At 37.8% G+C, this 21,887-nt stretch overlaps 1 protein-coding gene across 2 annotated transcripts in view; it reads left to right on the forward strand.

The window, feature by feature from the left end:
* The window catches only part of KDM5A (lysine demethylase 5A), a 52,769-nt gene that overhangs the window by 11,019 nt on the left and 19,863 nt on the right, over window positions 1–21,887 (forward strand). For both annotated transcript variants that reach the window (XM_087722935.1, XM_087722936.1), the window contains 16 exons: window positions 578–666; window positions 1,170–1,328; window positions 1,903–2,022; window positions 3,084–3,242; window positions 3,992–4,173; window positions 5,349–5,511; window positions 8,798–8,917; window positions 11,210–11,404; window positions 11,518–11,699; window positions 11,865–11,989; window positions 13,927–14,077; window positions 15,536–15,650; window positions 16,049–16,404; window positions 17,626–17,764; window positions 18,576–18,755; window positions 19,542–19,703. In XM_087722935.1, coding sequence (XP_087579061.1) covers window positions 578–666; window positions 1,170–1,328; window positions 1,903–2,022; window positions 3,084–3,242; window positions 3,992–4,173; window positions 5,349–5,511; window positions 8,798–8,917; window positions 11,210–11,404; window positions 11,518–11,699; window positions 11,865–11,989; window positions 13,927–14,077; window positions 15,536–15,650; window positions 16,049–16,404; window positions 17,626–17,764; window positions 18,576–18,755; window positions 19,542–19,703 — 2,597 coding nt within the window. The remainder of the gene's footprint in view (window positions 1–577; window positions 667–1,169; window positions 1,329–1,902; window positions 2,023–3,083; window positions 3,243–3,991; window positions 4,174–5,348; window positions 5,512–8,797; window positions 8,918–11,209; window positions 11,405–11,517; window positions 11,700–11,864; window positions 11,990–13,926; window positions 14,078–15,535; window positions 15,651–16,048; window positions 16,405–17,625; window positions 17,765–18,575; window positions 18,756–19,541; window positions 19,704–21,887) is intronic.

Genomic DNA, 21,887 nt, shown 5'->3' on the forward strand with positions numbered 1-21,887 from the left:
GTTGGAAAAGATTACTGAACATTTAAGTTAAATTTAGTTGGGAAGGATTAGGTAAAAATTGTTCTCTTGGTGTAGAGTTGTGGATGCTTAGGATATTTTACTTGTGAATCTAGCAACTGCTGACCAAAAAAAACCTCTGCAATTGTGTATATGGATTGGCTTTTCTCAATCCATTTTTGAAATACATTTCTGGGAATAGATTTGTATGCTTTGGCCTGATTTCCAGCTTTGCAATAGAAAATAGTTCTGGTTTGTGCAGTTACCCCCACATTAAATAATACAATGGAAAAAAGCCAGAGATCTATCCTACCCATATTCTTCTGACATTTTTTAAAAATATATGAATCTTGTAAAATGAAAGACATGAATCTTTGAAAAATTCTTTTAGATTCCCTTGGCAAAATGTTTTGTGAACTGCTATGTTGTAGCCCTTTGTTGCAGTCATGTGACTAATGAGTCTTGTGTCTATTGCTTTATCTAGTCAAACAATTCATTTAATATTTGCTTCTGTTGGCTGCTGTATTGTAGATTTATGGTTTCTTTTTGTGGTTTATGATTTATGCATTTTCTTTTTCAGATGATATTCCTCGGAGACGCAAAGGTACCAGATCTGAGGCTTTTGGTATGCAGATGAGGCAGCGGAAAGGGGCATTATCTGTCAACTTTGTAAGTTTGCTTTACAACATGTCAGTCATTGATATCTTGTTGCTTGTCTAGGCTGGAAAGATGTAGGTAAAGGAATAAGTAAATAAAATGCCTACGTTTTATTAAAATAGTTTGAAAATTAGAGGTAATATCTATTGCTGTGTTTATGAATAGTAGTCCATTATTAAAATTTGTAGTTCAGCCTATAATTTTTGAAGTCCAATTTTGACTCATACTAAAACTCTAGTTTGTATGTATCTTTCTGTTTCTGATCTCAATAGCACCTCTCTATTTTCTGCACTTGTTTGCCTAGGAAGTAGATTTATGATTTCTTTAGAATTGGTATGGGAGTTGATACAGATGTACAACTCCATCCCTTATTATTTCCACTGTAGAGAACTAGATGTTTCCCATTTAAGTTTTGGAAACTGTCCTGTGGCATGAAGGATAGAAATACGTTTATGTAACAACTGTCGGATTATATATAAATGTCATTGGATTACAAGAAATTTACTTTTCTCCAGGTTGACTTATACGTCTGCTTGTTTTGTGGTCGGGGAAACAATGAGGATAAATTGTTGCTGTGTGATGGGTGTGATGACAGCTACCACACTTTTTGCTTAATACCTCCTTTGCCTGATGTTCCAAAAGGTGACTGGAGATGTCCCAAATGTGTTGCTGAGGTACAATTTTTCTAACATATACAGACCAGCACAATGCATGTACGCACATGTACACAAGGACATTTCTGTTAATTATGGCTATCTAGGCATATATAGCAAATGTAGTAATTTGGTGGATTTTTTAAAATATTTCTGCTAGAAGAGGCTTCGGCAAAATAATTTGCAGAATGCAAAATAGTAAGTAATAAGACTTAGAGACCTTGTAGCTGGAAAAAAACACTTTTGAGCTTAGTTTAGTTTTAGATTATACTAAGGAAAACTGCAACACATGCAGCTGAATAACTGGCAGATATTTTTGTCTCTTCAAAACTCATAATCGAACTAAGTTTGTTTCTTAACTTAGTTATTCTTTCTATAATGCATTGCAGTAAATACAAGCTTCAGATTTTGAAAAACATGCCTCTCTCTTAGATATTCTAGTTGGCCCCTCTTCCTTAAATCTCAGTCTAGAGTTTTTTCATCTCTAGAAAGTAATTGACAACTTTCTTTTTCTCAAAACTTGGTGAGGAAAAGATTGATTGTCTGCCATAATTGATTGTTTTCCATAATAAATGCTGCTTTTTTCTTCTCCTAGGAGTGTAGCAAACCACGGGAAGCCTTTGGATTTGAACAAGCTGTTCGAGAATACAGCCTCCAAAGCTTTGGTGAGATGGCAGACAACTTCAAGTCAGATTATTTCAATATGCCAGTCCATGTAAGTGGGTCATTGTTAATATCTTCATGACAGCAGATTATATGTCTGTGTGTCCTTTTTGTACTGAGGAGTATGGTAAAATTTGGCATGATGGGATCCAACTTTCTTGTAGGTGACTCCCTCAAATTCTGCAGATTGTAAAAAGTTTTATGAATAGTTTATTTGACAATTGAATATATTTTTAGAACTTAAAATGCTTTTAGTTTATCTTTTAGAGTTATATTATTTTTATAGCAATTAGAAACGGGAAATTGAGTTTTTCAGGACAGCATGGATTATATATTGTTAATGGCCAGGAGTATCAGAGCTCATTGTTATGGTCATGTAAAATAATATTTGAGGCCTCTCCAAATTGGCAGATTTTTATACACTATGTAGAAAACCTTTTTCTTTAAATTCCAATCAGCATTACCATAGCTTCATCAAATTTTGAATGTGACCACCTTAATAAAACTTGCCCCAGCAAAGTTCTTCCTAAGTCCTACTTAATCTATTTTATGAACTTCTTCTTGGTGTTATCACGAGATTCATATCCCACCTTTATTTTGTTCAAGTTAAAACAACATATGTAAAACTCATTTTCCCTTCTTTTTTCCATAGCAACCACAACTTTTTGAGGTGGGTTAACCTGAAAGAGAGCAAGTGGCCCAAAGTTAACCAGCCAACTTTTTTGCCTAAGAGAGAACTCATGGACTCTTAATTTGTAGCCCAGCAACTTAAACATTGTATCAAACTGTTGCTCCAATATGGATCGCTTCATTAAAGTTAAAATAACAGCACATAATTCAACTTGCATTTTCAGCTTCACTGTGTGAAAAATAGCCCAAATTACAATAGGACAAATTACATTAAAATTGCCTAAAGCTCAAATAAAATATACTGATGCTTTCTTTACATCTTTATATCAATTATGAATACTGTCCCGGCATTAAAATGCAAACAATTTAAATGTGTGCTAAGAAAACTAACACCAGTTAAGTTATAAGTACTTGCAGACTTGCTATGTCTTGCAGACTTCGAAACCTGAGCTCCTCTTGATGGTTTTCTCTTGGGCTTTTCAGATGGTTCCTACAGAATTGGTGGAAAAGGAATTTTGGCGACTTGTGAGCAGTATTGAAGAGGATGTAATTGTGGAATATGGAGCTGATATCTCATCCAAAGATTTTGGAAGTGGCTTTCCTGTAAAGGATGGGAGGCACAAGATAATGCCAGAAGAGGAGGTATGGCCAGGATATCTAACTTTGATGTAGTTTGAATGCTAGAAGGCAATATTTAAACTGGATTTAGGCTTAATGCATTTATTTATTTTTCAATATTGAGAAGAGATAAGATGTTTAATGTTTTTTCTATTATTCTGTTGGCTGTAATTGCATCTGGCATTAGCATGCTGGGATCCTATGAGAACTGAATGATGTGCCTGTCCTATATTGCATAGTGCTGAGTGCTGAACAGAATTTTCAGATCATAGATGTGGGCTTATAGGGTATTCACCTATTAGAGATAAATTCAATGTAATTAACATGCAAAGATGTTGGAAGTGGTAATTTTGCTTTGGAGTCCATACTTTGGCCAACTAAGTAGTGTTAGATCGATAGTGCCACTGTACGTGGTGGAGAATAGAAAGTTCAGAGACAAAAACAGGATATAGTGTACTTACATGGCTTATTGAATGCAACTGGTCTGGAGCTGGACCCTAAACCCATAAGAGAGAATTTAGAATAGGATGTCAAACTGGTGGCCCACCGACAGGATGCGTTACATGCAGGACACGCCCACCCAAGGTCCACGAAGGGAAAAAGCAATCATGATACAGCAACGTGATGCGGCGAGTTTGACACCCGTGATTTAGAGTGAGGCAGTACATTGTGCCATAGCCAGGAAGTATACATGCTAAAAATATATGTGATTTTGAGCAGCATACTGATTTTTTTTCTGGTTACTTCTTTTATGGACTTTGTTTTGTTGACAGGAATATGCTCTTTCTGGTTGGAATCTTAATAACATGCCAGTCCTGGACCAGTCTGTCCTTGCACACATCAATGCTGACATTTCTGGCATGAAAGTGCCTTGGCTTTATGTGGGAATGTGCTTTTCTTCTTTCTGTTGGCACATTGAAGATCACTGGAGCTATTCCATCAATTACCTGCATTGGTATGGAGTGTGTGATATGCTTCTAATAATAACAGTGATATGGATTGGCATTGTTTCTTTTTCCCCCCAGCAAAGTGTAAATCAGTTCTTTGCATAGCATTGAAGAATAGGCATTTGCCTCAAGTGTGTGAATATTGCGTGGGAGTGGACATGTGTTCTCAAAAAACATATATGCTAGCACTTGAAAATGTATGTAGTGGAAAAATCAGTAAGAAAGGAAATTAGATTAGAAATTAAATTAGATCCACATTTGGGGCTCCCATCTTATAACTGATTTGCAAATGTTCATATTCTTAAGTATGATTTGTGAAAATGGCTAGGAATAGTAAGGTAAAGGTTCCTCTCGTACACATAAGTGCTAGTCGTTCCTGACTCTACGGGGCGGTGCTCATCTCAGTTTCAAAGTGAAAGAGCCAGCGCTCTCCAAAGACGTCTCTGTAGTCATGTGGCCGGCATGACTAAATGCCAAAGGTGCATGGAACGCTGTTACCTTCCCACCAAAGGTGGTCCCTATTTTTCTACTTGCATTTTTATATGCTTTCAAACTGCTAGGTTTGCAGAATCTGGGACAAGTAATGGGAGCAGCGCTAGGAATCACCGAACTGCCGACCTTTCTGATCGACAAGTTCAGCGTCTTAGCCACTGAGCCTCTGTGTCCCTAGGAATAGTAGATAGGTCTTACGTACATTTCTATGTCCGACATCTTCCTATATGCCAAGAAAGGGTGGCCTCTGACCTATTTGTTGTTAAATTATAACCTATAGGATCTCCACAATTTGCTCATCGCTGGCATTTAGTCCAATCTATTTATGCTTTATATTAAAGCTGTTGATGGTCTGTAAAAATAAATAATAAAATATGGTGGAAAATAGTTCAAATACATGGGAAGGATAGCATTTCGTTTCAACTTTTCAGAATTGCAGAATAAATACTGTAAACTGAATAATTTCATCGTTTTATATAATTTGGTTGGTGTGCAGTTAAATTATGGAAAACTATTGTCCATGCTGGAAGCTGACGAGCAAGTTGTCAACTCTTGGCCTGAAATATATTGCTTTTGGCCAGGTTGCAGCACTGCTTTTGAAATATATTTGCTTGCATTTGTTGATTATAATTGGAAGTTTCAATAGAATATATTTTATACCATATGTTTTCTTTCGGATAATGGATCCTAGGGGGGAACCAAAGACCTGGTATGGAGTGCCTTCCCATGCAGCAGAACAACTAGAGGAGGTTATGCGAGAACTGGCTCCGGAGCTGTTTGAGACACAGCCTGATCTTTTGCACCAGTTAGTCACTATCATGAACCCCAATATTCTCATGGAACATGGTGTGCCTGTAAGTAAATGCAGACTCTTTGCCTCTTTGTAAGTTTAACAATGTACGCCCCACAGAATAAGTGAGAAGATAATTTCTTAAAACAAGTCAGTTCATTTTCACATTCCATGTACCAGGTAGCGTCTTTGTAGATCCACCCATGGATATTCTAAATTGTTGGCTTTCTGAGCCACTCTGCCTTTCAGTGCTGTTATTTGTAGTGCCCTTCATGGTCAGAATCTAAATACACTTTGTTCATTCCTATTTGAAAAAGCAGTTTCAAAGAATAGTGCACTTGTCTTTAGAGAGGATGGACCTGGCCATAATACTAAAGCAAACTCTAAATTTAGAAGATTTTCCATGCAACAGGCAAAATTGGTTCATACAATGTGTGGCTAAAATTGCATTTGTCATTCTGCCTAAGTCTAAAATGTATTCTAGATTCTACTTTGGCAGTTACCCATTTGCTCAATTAGTATATTGAGGGTTTATTCTGCATGCTTCCTTTATATAAAGATTGGATTGGCATGGTACATTTTACTTGGTTCCTAAAATTAGATAAAGCTTTGGACCATTCCATGAATAAATAAACAAGCATGTATGTGATTCATTTGTTTCATTGATTTCTCTTATCTAATTTTAACCTGTGTTGGAAACAGATATTTAAAGTCATATTTATGCAAGAATACCGAACATTCAAAAGAGTTCAAATGTTTTAATTACAACTGTAATTGAGGAATCATCTCCCTCCATATAAGACTGCTTGCTCATTAAGATTTTTTAAATAAGTCTAGGTTTGCCTAGTTGACAGAAAATATTCTTAGGTTTTGTACCTCTCATGACTAGATTTTTTTGTGGGGATGCATGTTAGAGCTTAGTTACCATATTTTTAGAGTATAAGACACACCTTTTTCCCTCAAAAAAGAGGCTAAAAATCTGGGTGCGTCTTATACATCAAATACAGCATTTGTTTGCCTCCCGAAGCCCCGCCTCTTCACCAAAATGGCCGTGCATAGCTTTTAGGAAGCTTCCAGAGAGCTCCTGGGGGCTGGGGAGGGCAGAAATGAGGAAAAAATGGGCTGTTTTTTTGCTCAATTTGCCCCCCCCCCCAGCACTTTTAAAGCCTCCATAAGGCTATGCATGCAATTTTCTTGACAAAAAATGGGACCGTTTTTTGCTCATTTTTGCGCCCCCCCCCCCCAGGAATACTCTGTAAGCCCCCTAAAGGCTATTCATGCCTTTAAAAAAAATGGGCCTGTTTTGGCGAAAAATGGCCCGTTTGGGAGGTTTGCAGAGTGCAAAAACTTGTTTTTCTTTCGGAAAGCTCTTTAGTTAGAGTGATTGTTGAGAATTAGATTGATCAAGTGCTGTGCCAGCAGAAACAAAGTCTTAGGTGCTGCAGATTGTCAGCAATGTCCTCCAGCATGTGGATAAATACACCTGGAAACATCTACCTACCTACCTACTACTCTCTCTCTCCCTACCTATCTATTGTATTTCTCTCTCTCTCCCTCCCTCCCTCCCTAACTACCTACTGTATTTCTCTCTCCTCTCTACCTACATACTTATCTTCCTACTCTCTCTTCCTACCTACTGTATTTCTCTCTCTATATATATTTCTCTCTATATATATATTTCTCTCTCTCCCTACCTATCTACTGTATTTCTCTCCCTCCCCCCTCCCTCTCTCTCCCCCTTTATGTATCTAACTACCTAACTATTCTGTCTCTCTCCCTACCTACCTACTGTATTTCTCTCTCTTCCTCCCTCTCTCTCTATCCCTCTACCTACCTACCTACTTTTAAAAAAATGCCTCTTCAAAACCTTGGTGCATCTTATACTCTGGTGCGTCTTATACTCCAAAAATATGGTAGCTACTGTGAATCTTTTTAGCAGAAATATAGGATATAAATATTTAAAGAAACGCTTGTAGCTGAGGTGTTATGTTTCGTTTTCAATTATGTAAGTGTGGCTGTTGTGATTGTGCAGTATTCTACATAAAAGTTGCAGTTCAGGTTTTGTAGAAGGTACAATTCACACAAATGATGCTGATTCATTTATAAATTGGCTCAGGATCCAGCATTGTACAATAAATTTCTATAATTGAAATATTTTAAAAAACTGTGTTTAATATTTCAGAAATATGGGCAGATAACATAGATATATGAGCATCAATCTTATTTTAAAATGGGCATATTCTAGAATTAAAAAGTGTTGCCAACTGCTAAATGGTATTCAAATCTATTTTGCATTTTATCAACAGTTTCTCTACTCTTTTTCTAAGACAAAATAATATATGCTGCATTCCAAAAGCTTTTAACCTTTAAGTAGGATTTAACTTCCAGGTAGAGGATTTTTTTTTTTTTAGAAAACTGTAGCATGGGATTCAAAGCACATGTAAAAATGAAATGGAACCTCTTTTATATTCTGTGCCAGTTGAAGTAGTTGCTTGTTGAATAGAGTCTCTGAAGTCCTTGTGAAAATACAGGAAGAGATGATGTGCATGTGATATAGGAAAAGTTCAAGGACATGTTAAATGCTGAAACTAACATCTAGAAAACATCTTACAGTCATTCAGAATAAAGGGCTGTCACAAGGTAAATCTTGCCTGCATGAGTGTTGTAGTAGTTAGTACCACTCTCAAAGCAAGGATTCATCAGCAGACAAACTGGTGATTTGCTGCTGGTTGCCTGTTGCCACCCAAGATATGCAATTCCCAGCTTATTTTTATCCTCTTTCTGGGTTAAATGAGTATAATTATAAATAAATAGTGGCGTGTAGTCAACTACCATTTCCTTTTTCTTAAGAACCAAGGACAATTTGGCTGGTTGTTTCATTCTGCTTTCGAAGATGGTTAATTGTGCAATGTTTCATTCTGCTTTGGAAGATTGTTAATTGTGCAATGTTTTTATATATATATAAGTTCACTGCTTCCATTCTCTGTCCATCGGCTCGTCACAAGAGACCATCCAGACAGAAACCCAATATTTTTACTGTTGCCTTTGTTACATTTGTGTTGTATTTGTGCTGATAAATAAATAAAGGGAGACTAGTATACATCTATTTCAAGCTATTTAGCTTTCAACAGCTAGCCATACCCTTACTGGGATTCGAACCTGGGCTGTATTACATATTAGGCAGATGTGTTAACCACTAAGCCACAGGCTCTCCTCCGTTATCAGCTGAGCCAGGGAGAAAGGTATATATTTAAAGTCACAACCCCTGGTATGCCCAAATATGGGAGGAAGTTCACTGCTTGTGCTGTATATATATATATACTTCAATTTTTTAAATTTCTTGTATTTAGGTGTACCGGACCAATCAGTGTGCTGGTGAATTTGTTGTGACTTTTCCCCGTGCCTATCATTCTGGATTTAATCAAGGCTACAATTTTGCTGAAGCTGTGAACTTTTGCACTGCTGACTGGGTTTGTATGCGCCTAGCATAAGCTAGATTATTACTAAGAATTTTCCTGGCCAATAAAAATTGATGTTATATTGATGATACTTTAGTAAAGGAAAATTAAATACAGCTCATCTGAAAGATATTTTGGCCAAACTTAAAACAACAAACTAGTTTGTAAATAGATTGCATTGGATAGTATTTTAACAATTTGTTAATTGACTTGTTAATTAGTTTCCATTTCTTTAGTTTCTTGATGCTAGTGTAGAATAACTAATTCATATATTCTATAATATAATTCACGGACTTCAGTTTAGAACCAATAAATTATTAGTGAACATATCTCTATCCAAAGTGCATAGGATTTAACTTTCAAATGGATGGTGTAATCTTCACATACTAGCTCCAATATTACATCTCACAGCTGATAGAAATGTTACAAGATTTCAAATTCCTAGGTTTTGGACTGAAGAGAATATTACTTTAAAACTGCTTTTGATCATTCCATTATCTGGATTTATGAGAATATTATGACAGAAGTATGAAAAGTATGAAGTGTACAAAGGAGCAGAATGATTACACACAAAGATGTAAAAACTTTTCATAAATCATCTCAAATTATTATAATTGGCTGCCTAGTTCTATCAAATAGTTCTACTTTCGTGCTGCTTGAAGTAAGAAAGATATACTATACTTGCCAAAATAATATATAAAAGAGGCATATTATGAACTATACTTGCATTTGACAAGCGTGCAGAAATAAAATATGAAATACTTGTAGAATGAGTTTATTTCTAGTTATGAATGAAATTCTCGATTTATGAAATCATTTTTAAAATGTGACATTGACTGCCTATTAAATAATAGGCAGGCTGTAGGTATCTTACTGAATGAACAAACTTCTTGTTGCCTTGCATCTATATTAAAACCATACTGTATTACTGTGTCACTGATTTAAAACTGAAATATATTGCTTTAATGGCTTTTAGATTTTTGTGTAGGGTATTATTATATATACAACAATGTGAAATCACAGATTCCAGTCTTTAGCTGATATTGGTCTTTATAGGCATCAAATTTATTTGCCATCCATTTCACTGTTCAGATGACTTTGAGTGCTTTACATCAAGATAAAACAAATATTCAGTGATTATAAATATAAATTGATTAAATTATAAAAATTAAAATAAACTTGAAAACAAGGGCTTGGAGGGGAGAGGTAGCAAACCTTCTCTGTTAATACACCAACCATCTTCAGTATGTCTGTCAGGGTTCCAAATAGCATCCAAAATTAAATCAGAGTCCAAGGCAAAGTATTGCTCAAAGTTCCAATTTATTAAGAGAACTATGTTGGCATATCTGGGAAAACTTGAATCTGAAAGTTTCCCGGTTTTCCCCACCTAGTTGAAAGTTCAAGATCTTGCCCCCACAAGTCCATCACATGGTCCAAGAAAAGAAGACTGCAGGCCTGACAATGTCCTTTAAGACCCCATGCCATTTGGCATAGCCAGGTTATAAGTCCAGGCAGAGGAAGAACATCGTGGCTTCAAACTCTTAAGGGATTGGTTTGGACAAAACTCAGCACTTTTTCGTGTGGCTGTTGATAAAAATAGGATCGCCAACATGATTGCCATCATCCGATAACAGATATGGCAGAAGGAGGAGGAGGTTTTAAGTCTTTTCCAGAAGCCTAAAACAGAACGGTGGATGGTGGGGTGGTGGTCTTGTCTCCTGAGCCAAGATGTACGTAGGAGCCACTTTAAAATATTTTATTTTTTATTTCAATGCAATCATTTAATTTATTTTAATATTTAAAATATTTAAATAATTGTGTATTTAATTATGAAATTACTATAATCCATTCATTTCGAATTAGGTTCCTTAGAATAATAGAAAGAGCTGGGGTCTTGTTGCATTTATTCTTGCTTACTGCAATGTAGCTTTTTTTGGTCAATTGATAAAGAAAGACTATAGCTACAGTCAGGAAAGGTTGATTGGAGATTGGCAATTTCAGGCTTGTTAAGATGAAATTACTCTTGAAATCCATTTCCTGCAGCCAATCACTCAAACATTTGCCTTGTCATTATTTTTCATTTCATTTAAGAATTAGTCACCATGACCTCTAGAAACATTATCCTTTGATATTGCACGGCACGGCTCCTGATGTAATTTCCCACTCCTTTAGTTAGTACCATTTTATCAGTTTTTCTGTTTGTCTTTTTAATTTCCTGTCTGTCAGGCCTGGAGGAAAAATAGGTCGGCAATCTACTGGAACATGGTTCAAAATCAAAAGCTCTTGTGTTCCTTGTATTTCTAGCTTCCAATTGGACGGCAGTGCGTAAACCATTATCGACGCCTGAGACGTCATTGTGTGTTCTCTCATGAGGAACTAATTTTCAAGATGGCCGCAGATCCTGAGTGTTTGGATGTTGGGCTGGCTGCCATGGTCTGCAAGGAAATGACTCTCATGACAGAAGAGGAGGCACGCTTAAGGGAATGTGTTATGCAGATGGTGAGCTTAGGGGGATTCTGAAGGGGTTGGGGCTGAGCAAAAAAAAAATGTTGGGGAAGACTCACAATTCTTGGTTTAAGATCTTTATCAGATCTTGCCTGTGGTTACTACAGGGAGTGCTGATGTCAGAGGAGGAAGTGTTTGAGCTGGTTCCAGATGATGAGCGGCAGTGCGCAGCCTGCAGGACCACCTGTTTCTTGTCTGCCCTTACATGTTCCTGTAATCCCGAGCGACTTGTTTGCTTGTATCATCCAAACGATCTGTGTTCATGCCCTATGCAGAAGAAGTGTCTAAGGTATGATTTCCCTGTGTTGCTCTTAAACATTCCCCATCTTTAAAACTTTCCTATTAAAATCAAGGTTTTGTTCGATTGTGAGCAAATTCAGAAGGGTAACACATCTGTCCCATTTCTTCCTGACTGAGCATTGCAACTTGTTTGAAAGCTCTTGTTTCCTTCTAGATATCGATACCCACTGGAAGACTTCCCTTCTTTGCTATACGGAGTGAAAGTCAGAGCACAATCTTATGACACTTGGGTCAGCAGGGTGACAGATGCACTTTCTGCCAATCTCAATCACAAAAAAGGTGAGATGCAGTTTTGTTACCTGGAAAAACTTGTTCAGGGAAATCCTGGATAGTAAATTAAAATGTTCCAGCTTAATGATATCACGTTTCCAACCCCCAAATTGGAAAGGTGAAACATGAAAGTTGAACCAATTATTTCAGAAAATTATCTCCTCAGTGTCAATGTGGTATAATATCTAGAATGTTACTTAAGGAGCAGAAGCACTTGTATTCTGTATTGTATAGCTGTTCAGTGCTCAATCAGTTTGTTCTAACCCAGGGGTGTCAAACTAAAGGCCTGTGTGCCAGATCTGGTCCACGGGATGCTTAGATCTGGCCTGGGGGCCAGATCTGGAAACAGCAAAGGATTGCCTATCTGTGCCTCTGCCAGTGGAAATGGATTTTAGGAGGGCCGCACGCAACCCTCCCAGGCCCCATTTTCATTGGCCAAGGGCTAACAAAACAAATTAAAAGCAAAACAAAACAAAAGAAGAAATGTTTCCCATTTTGCATTTGGAGAGGGAGGGAGGGTCTGAGCAAAGTCCTGCCTTAGCATTTGGCCACCACAGGTACCCCCAACATAGCAATAGCAGTTAGACTTATATACCGCTTGATAGGGCTTTCAGCCCTCTCTAAGCGGTTTACAGAGTCAGCATATTGCCCCCAACAACAATCCGGGTCCTCATTTTACCCACCTCGGAAGGATGGAAGGCTGAGTCAACCCTGAGCCGGTGAGATTTGAACAGCCAAACTGCAGTCAGCTGAAGTAGCCTGTAGTGCTGCATTTAACCACAGCGCCACCTCGGCTCTCACATGAGTGATATTGAGATGGCCACGCCCCTCTGGCCATGCCCCCCCAGGTCAAACACAACCCTGATGTGGCCCTCAAATGAAATTAAGTTTGACACCCCTGTTCTAACCCAACCATAAAGAAGCATGCAGATGAGGATATAAAATATGGAGGCATGGAAAAACCCATGTTCAATATAAATGTACAATATAAATCTTTGAAATTTTTATCACCTCATCCATCTGAAATCTAGACAGATTACAACATACATAATAAAATACAGATAATCCTTGCTTAACAGTGGCAAGTGGGGCCAGCAGCTCCAACACTTAAGTTGATGCAGTTATAAAGCAGAACATCCTGTGAGCCCAGTGACTTACAGTAACAGTTGTAGAAATTTAACTTGCTCTCATTAGGTGAATTCTGCGTTAAAAAGTACCGAATAAGTCTTCACTGACTGAGGATTACCTGTATAACGGTTTTCAGATAATAATATATAATAACAGCTTTCCGTGCCCCTTGGCATATAGTCACCCCGGCCATGGATATGTCTTCAGACAATGGTGGCTCCTTCAACGAAGATATGGGGATGAGCAAACCCCCTCTCCCTTGAGTGAGACATGATTGTACAGGGAAATCTTTACCTTTGATATATAATAAAAGTACAATATATGGTATGTGTGCATTTTTATTATACACACACACACACAGTGTTTAAGAAAGCTAAATTTAACATTAAAATTACACTAATACATGCTATCCTGAGCTCCTTGGAAGAAGGGAGAGATGATAAATTAAATAAATAAATTTAGCATGCATACGATTCTTTTAAGTCTTAAATATTGATGAAATAAAAAGTTTACCTAAAACTTCATCTTCTATAATCATACATGAATTTCAAGAATGTTAACTGGTGTCCAATGGTGTAATATAGTTCAAACTTACATTAAGCAAAGATATTAAAATCTCAAAAAAGTCTTAATCGGGAAAACCTCTAATTGGTACACTAGAATCAGTAAAGAAAGATACACATAGGCCCCCAAAATATTAATGTTTGGTTCTTCGAGAGAGATTAATATTTTTTTTTAAAAAAAAATAGCACTTGTCTTTAGTGCATTCTGTAAAATCTTTATTAGAGCAAATGATGTAACAGCCAATTTTTTTGCAGATGTGATTGAGCTGAAAGTAATGTTAGAAGATGCTGAAGACAGGAAATATCCAGAGAATGATCTCTTCCGTAAGCTGAGGGATGCTGTGAAGGAGGCAGAGACTTGTGCTTCAGTAGCCCAGCTACTTTTGAGCAAAAAACAAAAGCACAGGTATGAGCAGGAATGTAATTTTAAAACCAGCCATGTGAAGTGTTCACGACCCTTTGATAATAATAAATTGCACTTTGCCAAATAGACTCTTTTCAAGTGGAACACATCGGCTGATATATTGCCAGAAGTTAAAAAAAATGGAGAAGCTATTTACAGTTGTCTGAGTTGTGCTCTGAAAAAAATTGTAGAGTCAGCAAATTGGAGAAGTGCAATGTTTTAATAAGCGTGCCTATTAAAATGTTTGCAAATGTATAATTAATACATTTATTGCAGTATTGGTACTTGGGAGTTGCAGTATTAATTATTTTTAGCCAATTTTTAACATGCAACTAAGGCAGTGGTGGGTTGCATGTGGTATGCCCCGGTACGGGTGTACCGGATCCTGCCCAGAGCACCGAGTACCGTTCCGGTACGGTGCTCTGGAGGGCCTGCCCGCACTCCTTACCTGTGCTTTATGCTTTTGGTGCTTACGCGCATGGCGCATACAGTACTGGCGCGACGCTCCACGGAGCAGCTGGAACGTTACAGGGGCTTGCAGAAGCGTCATTTGATGCTAGAATGTACGCGCGCATGTGGGTAACTCCGGAGTCGTTCCAACTGTACCGGTTGGAATGGAATCCAGAACCCACCACTGAACTAACGGGTAGGTGGTTTTCCTACTATTAAATCTGCCCCTTGTCAAGATTATTTAGGGAAACCTCATCATAAGAACTTAAAAGCAACTTCTCCTACATGATGCCTTGACTTGAAATACCTTCAATATGCAGACAGGGTGCTGATTTAAGCTTAAGCTGATTAATCTTTCTAGCCATTTTTATCTCTTCTCATATTTAGTGTTATAGTTGTAGTGTAATAGAGAATTAATAACAAAACTAAAGTATTAAATTATAAACATTTGTGTGACAGAGGAATAATACAGCCTATTTTACAAAGGCATTCACCGAGATGAACAATTCTGCAATAAGAATTTTTCAATTAAGAAATCTTTTCTTTCATGGCACTTGTCCAACTTCACTGAATGGTCTCTCCAGAAAAGAGCTTCTAATAATAACAGAAATGTCCAGTCAAATATACAAGTAGTCCTCAGTTTATAAGGGCAATTTGGAATGGAATTTCCATCACTAGATATATTGCTGTTATAACTTTTGAATAATTAATAAATAAATGGTCATAACCCAAGGACTACCTCTGTATGGGAAGAACGTTTGTTTAACTACTCTTATCTCTAAGCCATTCTAGCCTTTTAAGTCCAATGTCAACTTTGATTAAGTATGCTTAATTTTTTCTACTGAAAAATTGTTAGTTTTTTCAGCATCAATTTTGATGGATACTTCTGAAATTAGTAATTTTTTAAAGTTTATTAATCTTATTTAAACCTTAAAGTAAAAAAAAAATACTATATAAAATTAGTAACAGGAAATAGTGTAAATGCAATTATTCTCTTCTTTTATCTAATAGACTGAATTCAGACAGTGGGAGGACACGGACTAAATTGACTGTAGAAGAACTGAAGGCTTTTGTTCAACAGTTGTTCAGTCTTCCGTGTGTCATCACTCAGGCACGACAAGTAAAGGTGAGTTTCTGGAGAAGGCTGCATTTGGATAGAGTTAAAATTTCTATGGGAATACTTCTTCAAATGAAATTTTATAAATTAGTCCATTAGAAACTCTTGACAATATGTTGGTTTTAATTTCAGAAAAACATTTTAAGATTTTGACTTGCTTTGAATCGAGGTACTTTGAAGCAAGTGAATATTTTGTTTCTAGGTCCCTTCAAAACCCTCAAAAAAGTGGATTTCCCTTATTGTGAATGGTTGATTTGACATTGTTTGCTGCAAGAATTGTTTTAAGAATACTATTTTTTTTTGCCCGCCTCAAACAAGCCTAGCTAAACATTCAGGTATTCCTTTAATGTCTGTGACTACTTCCATCACTGTGCTGAATGGTCTCTTTGTTCTACACCCTTTTAAAGAACCTGCTGGATGATGTTGAAGAGTTTCACGAGCGTGCCCAAGAGGCCATGATGGATGAGGTCCCAGACTCATCCAAGCTGCAGCTGCTGCTAGATATGGGCTCCGGGCTCTATGTGGAACTTCCAGAATTACCTCGTCTGAAGCAAGAGCTACAACAGGCACGTTGGCTGGATGAAGTGCGGGTGACTCTTTCAGACCCACAGAGAGTCACTTTGGATTTGATGAAGAAACTGATAGACTCAGGGGTGGGCCTAGCACCACACCATGCAGTGGAGAAAGCCATGGCTGAATTGCAGGAGGTGCTTACAGTTTCAGAGAGGTGGGAGGAAAAAGCCAAAGTCTGCCTTCAAGCAAGGTGAGGGGTGTTTTGTTCACTGTTTTTTGGGGGTGTGCATCAAGAGTTGAGGGTAATTCAAACGCCCTCTACCAAAATATGGCACACAATTTTCTTTGGATGAAATCATAAAGGGAGGGGAATCTAATGGGCATTTTGTTTATTAATGAAATCAGCATCTCTGAAAAGGTTACATTGCTAAGTCTTTCTGAATATGGTGTTAGGAAAGCCTTTTAAAATCCAGTTCATATGTTTTTGTTCCAATAGCACTTAGACGTATTATATACTGCTTCATAGTGCCTTTACAGCCCTCTCTCAACAGTTTACAGACTCAGTATATTGCCCCCAACACCCTGGGTCCTCATTTTACCCACCTTGGAAAGATAGAAGGCTAAATCAACCTTGAGATTTGAACTGCTGAACTGCAGCTAGCAGTCAGCTGAAGTATCCTGCACTACTGCGCTCTAACCACTGTGCCACCTTGGCTCTTGCATGAGGAGTCTGTATCTATCTTAAACTTATGATCCTATTGAGCAAATTATTTTCAGCCTTGACAGAGTACCTCTGAGGGTAGAATAGGATAGAATGGGCCAGCCTCATAGATGTCTGTAAAATAAATTCAGATTGACGACTTCTTAAGAGGTCATGCCTTCTTTACCACTTATCTGGATCAATGCAATGTGCTGTATGTGGAGCTCCCTTTCTAGACTACTCATAAGAAGAAACTAATTCCTAATGCTATGCCTTCTTTAATAGGAGTAGCATTTGTCACCAGCGTTTGGATCGTATTACACTGGTACTCTGGACACTGACTGGCTCCCAAAACTAATTCCAGATTGTAATCATTATAAAGCCCTGCATTACTTGATATCTAGATATATGCAGGAGCAGTTTTTCCATCTGGAGTCAATTTGCCCAGCTCTTACATCTTTGGAAATACTATCAATTGTGACATTTTCCTATTCCAGTCCCCCCCCCCCCCCTAAAATTAGAAACATCTGACCTTCTTATTTTGGCTTTCCGCACCTTTTGAAACCTCCAGTGAATCTTCTAATGAGTGCTTCAGCCCAGTTGAATTATTTGTGATTTTTTTTTTTAGCTTTAGCTTAATTCCTTTCAATTATATACCATGAGATTAGCATTATTCCTGATGTAGCTGAGGTATAGTCCTGTTTTATAACTGAGTTTTTATTTTTTATTTGGACCAGGAAATAAGATTGTAATAGCTTTTTTCTCTCTTAGACCTCGACAAAGTATTGCCGCCCTGGAAAGTATTGTGAATGAAGCAAAGAATATTCCAGCTTACCTGCCCAATATTCTGGCATTGAGAGAAGCCTTGCAGCGTGCTCGAGATTGGACAGCCAAAGTGGAGGCCATTCAAGTATGTTTAATTCCAAACAGTTCAGCAAGTGTTCAGATACTGCCTTCCATTATAAAGAGTCAAATAATAACATTGTGATACTCTCTTGCTTCTTGATGCAAAATTTACTTGTTTCGCATAGAGTGAGGATTCTGGCTCAGGTTGTAATTAAACTTAAATTTTAATTACACGTACTCATGGTGTGGTTAATTGCTGAATCTGAATATTTTTTTTAATAAAGCCATCTACTAACTAAGAGACTTACCTAATAACACACAACTGCATTTACTCGTTTAAAAATGTATTTTGGATGAAACTCCTTGTTAATTTCCCATGCCCTTCCTTGAAATAGAAAGTTTTATTCTGCAATAATTGTATTATCTTGCTCTATTCTTGCATTCATGCTTACTGGGATGTTTTATTGAGTTAACCAGTTTTATCAAGAGCCAAGGTGGCGCAGTGGTTAAATGCAGCACTGCAAGCTACTGCTAGATCAGCAGTTCAGCGGTTCAAATCCCACCGGCTCAGGGTTGACTCAGCCTTCCATCCTTCCGAGGTGGGTAAAATGAGGACCCAGATTGTTGGGGGCAATATGCTGACTCTCTGTAAACCGCTTAGAGAGGCCTGAAAGCCCTATGAAGCGGTATATAAGTCTACTGCTATTGCTATTGCTATTATCATTGGCTATCCTGGTAGTAGCTACACTGAAGACCAACATATGGTTTAAAATAATGCAGGGATTAAAATCAAGTTTTAAGTCGTGATAAGTTCCTTTTGATCTATTATGAGAGAGCATAGATGAGAATGATGATTTTTTTTTCCATCCACACAGAATGGAAGTAATTATGCGTATCTAGAGCAACTTGAGAATCTTTCTGCAAAAGGTCGCCTGATTCCTGTCCGTCTTGATTCCCTGCCCCAAGTTGACTCCCAGGTAGCAGCAGCCCGTGCATGGAGGGAACGCACAGGCCGAACTTTTCTGAAGAAGAATTCAAGCTACACACTTTTACAGGTTAGTTGGGGAAACAGGTACTGGGATCCAGAGAAGCAAGTTATAAAACTTTAATTGTTGCTGATGATCTTTTTTCGTGCAAGTGATTGATGTAACCTTGTTTAAAAAAAGCAGCAGTTTTGCATAGAGATACAGGTAGTCCTCATCTTACCACCATTCTTTTAGTAAAACCATTCAAAGTTCATAAGGCAGAGAAAAAAGTGATTTATGAGCAATCCTTATGCTTACAATGTTTGCAGCATCCCCCACAGTTAACAAAATTCAGGCAATTGGCAAACTGGCATGCATTTACAATGATTGCAGGGTCATGTGATCACCATTTGTGGCCTTCCCAGCCAACTTCCCACAAGCAAAGTGAGAAGCTGGATTTGCTTTACACCGCGTGGTTCGCTTAGATGCAGTGACTCACTTAAGAGCTGCAGAAAAAAGATCAGGCATAAGTCAATTTCCTTGCTTAGCAGTGGAAGTTCTGGTCCCAATTAGGTTTGTAAGTTGAGAACTACCTGCATAGAATTTCATTATTGTGTAAGCAGATTGCCTTTAGGAAGGCGTATTGTTTTGACTGAAACCAAAACTGCCTCAGTTTGAATTCATCTGATAAACACTCTGTAAAAATCCTTCTAAAATTAGCATAACCCAGATTGTGGCTATGTCGGAGTTCTAACAAAAATTGCCCTACAGAATTTTAAGGTTTTGTAAAAACACTTGTAGGCCTGATCTTTTGTTTGTTTGTTTGTTTTGTTATAGGTTCTTAGCCTGATCTTTTGTTTGTCTGTTTTGTTATAGGTTCTTAGCCCTCGAACTGACATTGGTGTATATGGAAGCAGTAAGAACAGACGAAAAAGAGTAAAGGAGCTGATAGAAAAGGAGAAGGAAAAAGATCTTGACATGGAATCCTTGAGTGAATTAGAAGATGGAGTAGAAGAATACAGGGACACTGCAGCTGTGGTGAGAGCCCATATTCTTTTGGTTATTCTTTTTCCCCAGTAGGAAGCTCCGGTATCTTTTACTTTACTATGAATCTAAAAGCCTGTTACTTTTAGAACAGACATTAAATCTTGATTTAATGGCCCTTTTGGAGGAAAGGTTTTCTATTAAATACAAATATCCATTAAATCAGAATTGCATTGATGCAATTACTTCATTTATGGAATGACAGAAGAGATGCTTCTATATATTTACTGTTAGTTTATAGCAAATTGATGCAGATAAGATAAAATAACTCTGAACTTAAACAATTAACATAAATTTTATTAATTATGTAGAAGTTTCTGAAGCAAAAGATTTGGTCCATTATTTGGGAAATCTGAAGTAAAGTTTTGTCAACTCGGAGATACAGAGAATGCAGATTTTACAAAATGAACTAATAGCTATTATAATGCATGTATTGTAATATAAGCCCCATTAGATGTCAGAGTGATTGTTTTTCTCACTCTGTTGGGGAGATGGAGCCACTGAAAGGTATTCAGTAGAGTTCGATTGGAGTTAACTATTGCTGATAATTCAATTGGCACAATGACAGAATTTTCAGGGTTATGACTTACTTTTCATAAGTTCTATTTTTTTTAAAAAATGGATCCATGCGTGCTTATGATATATTAGTCTTATTTTTTTATAATTATCAATTATAACTTTTTGAATTCTTATTGATAAAAAACTTCTAAGAATTGCATTTTACATATGCAAATCTTTTAAAGTTTGATTTTTGTTTATGTGTCATCAAGTTGTAGTCAGCTCCTAGAGACAACTAACAACACATCTCTTAGGTTTGCAACCATTATTAAAAGTAAGCATCCTATATTTTATTTAGTTGTTAGCATTTTCATATTTTGAATATTCAGTGGTATTAGACTTTTAAATTGGATATTAGAGATAACATCTCATCCTTTGAGATAACATTGGGAATTGCGCATCCATGCCGTCATTCTAGTTACTGATTTATATGTGACTAGTACAGGTAATCCTTGAGTTATAAGCATTCATTTAGTGCCCATTTGAAGTTATGAGATAGACGCCTCCTCATGTTTATAAGCAAGTCCCAAAATTACAAATGTTGCAGTACCATGGCAGTTGTTCGCCCTTACAAATGACTGAAGAGGTATGCAACATTCCCCCTATTCCCCCTGCCCTCAGTCCCCACAACTGCTTCCCCCTCCTATCCTGCCATCCCGGACTCACTCACCTTACAAGATCTCTGCTGTGTTTTCTTTGTTTTTGAGGGAGAGGAGAAATGGAAGCTCCCGGGTGCTATAATATTGTGCGAGTTCAGGAACCCATCCTCTTTTGCAGAGACTGGGTGCCTGAACTCTCGGGAGATCACGGACCCCAGAAACTCATTCTGAGTGTGAAAAGTGTTTGCAGTGACTGTCTCCTGTTCCTTCCCCCAAACTCCTTCCCGCCACCACCGTGACACTTTTCACCCTGACGGAGACTGGAAGCTTCATCTGTGTGCAAATGGGACCTTTGAAAATAGAGGGATTTGCTCTGTTTTGAAATTCCCCATAGGTGCCTATGAAGCCTTTGGAAATGGGACAAATCCCTCCATTTTCAGAAGCCGCATAGGTGCCTATGGGACATTTCAAAATAGGACAAATTTCTCTGTTTTGAAAGATCCCATTTGCACGGAGACAAGCTTCCAGTCTCCGTCAGGGCTCCATCTGGGTGAAAAGTGTCCCGGTGGTGGAGGAAAGGAATTTGGAGGGGGGGGAGGGAGGGAGGAGTAGGAGACAGGCACTGCAAATACTTTTTGCTCCCAGGAGCTTCCATCGACTCATAGGGAAATAAACTGCGGCAGAGAGGAGAGAGATCTTTGCAAAGTAAGTGAGTCCAGCATGGCAGGGAAGGTATGTTAGTGGGTTGGGGAGGCCTTGGTGGCCTCTTCCATCACTAGACCCTCCTGGGGCCTTCCCCACCCTGAGATACCTCATGTGTACTTAAACAAAGCACGCACTCGCCCACACATTAAATTAGCAAATGCGTGGCTGAAAGCAGGGTGTGATCTCTTTCAAGGTACGAGATTCACTCCCATTAATCATCAAGGTATGAATGGAATGGACAGGCTCCATTACATTCGTAACTGGAGGACTACCTGTATAGCTTATTGCTATTATAATAGACCATATTTTTGAACCT

Source organism: Thamnophis sirtalis, unplaced genomic scaffold (assembly GCF_051295495.1).
Source record: "Thamnophis sirtalis isolate CommonGarterSnake01/CBP01778 unplaced genomic scaffold, rThaSir2_p1.2 scaffold_9, whole genome shotgun sequence".
Lineage (NCBI taxonomy): Eukaryota > Metazoa > Chordata > Lepidosauria > Squamata > Natricidae > Thamnophis > Thamnophis sirtalis.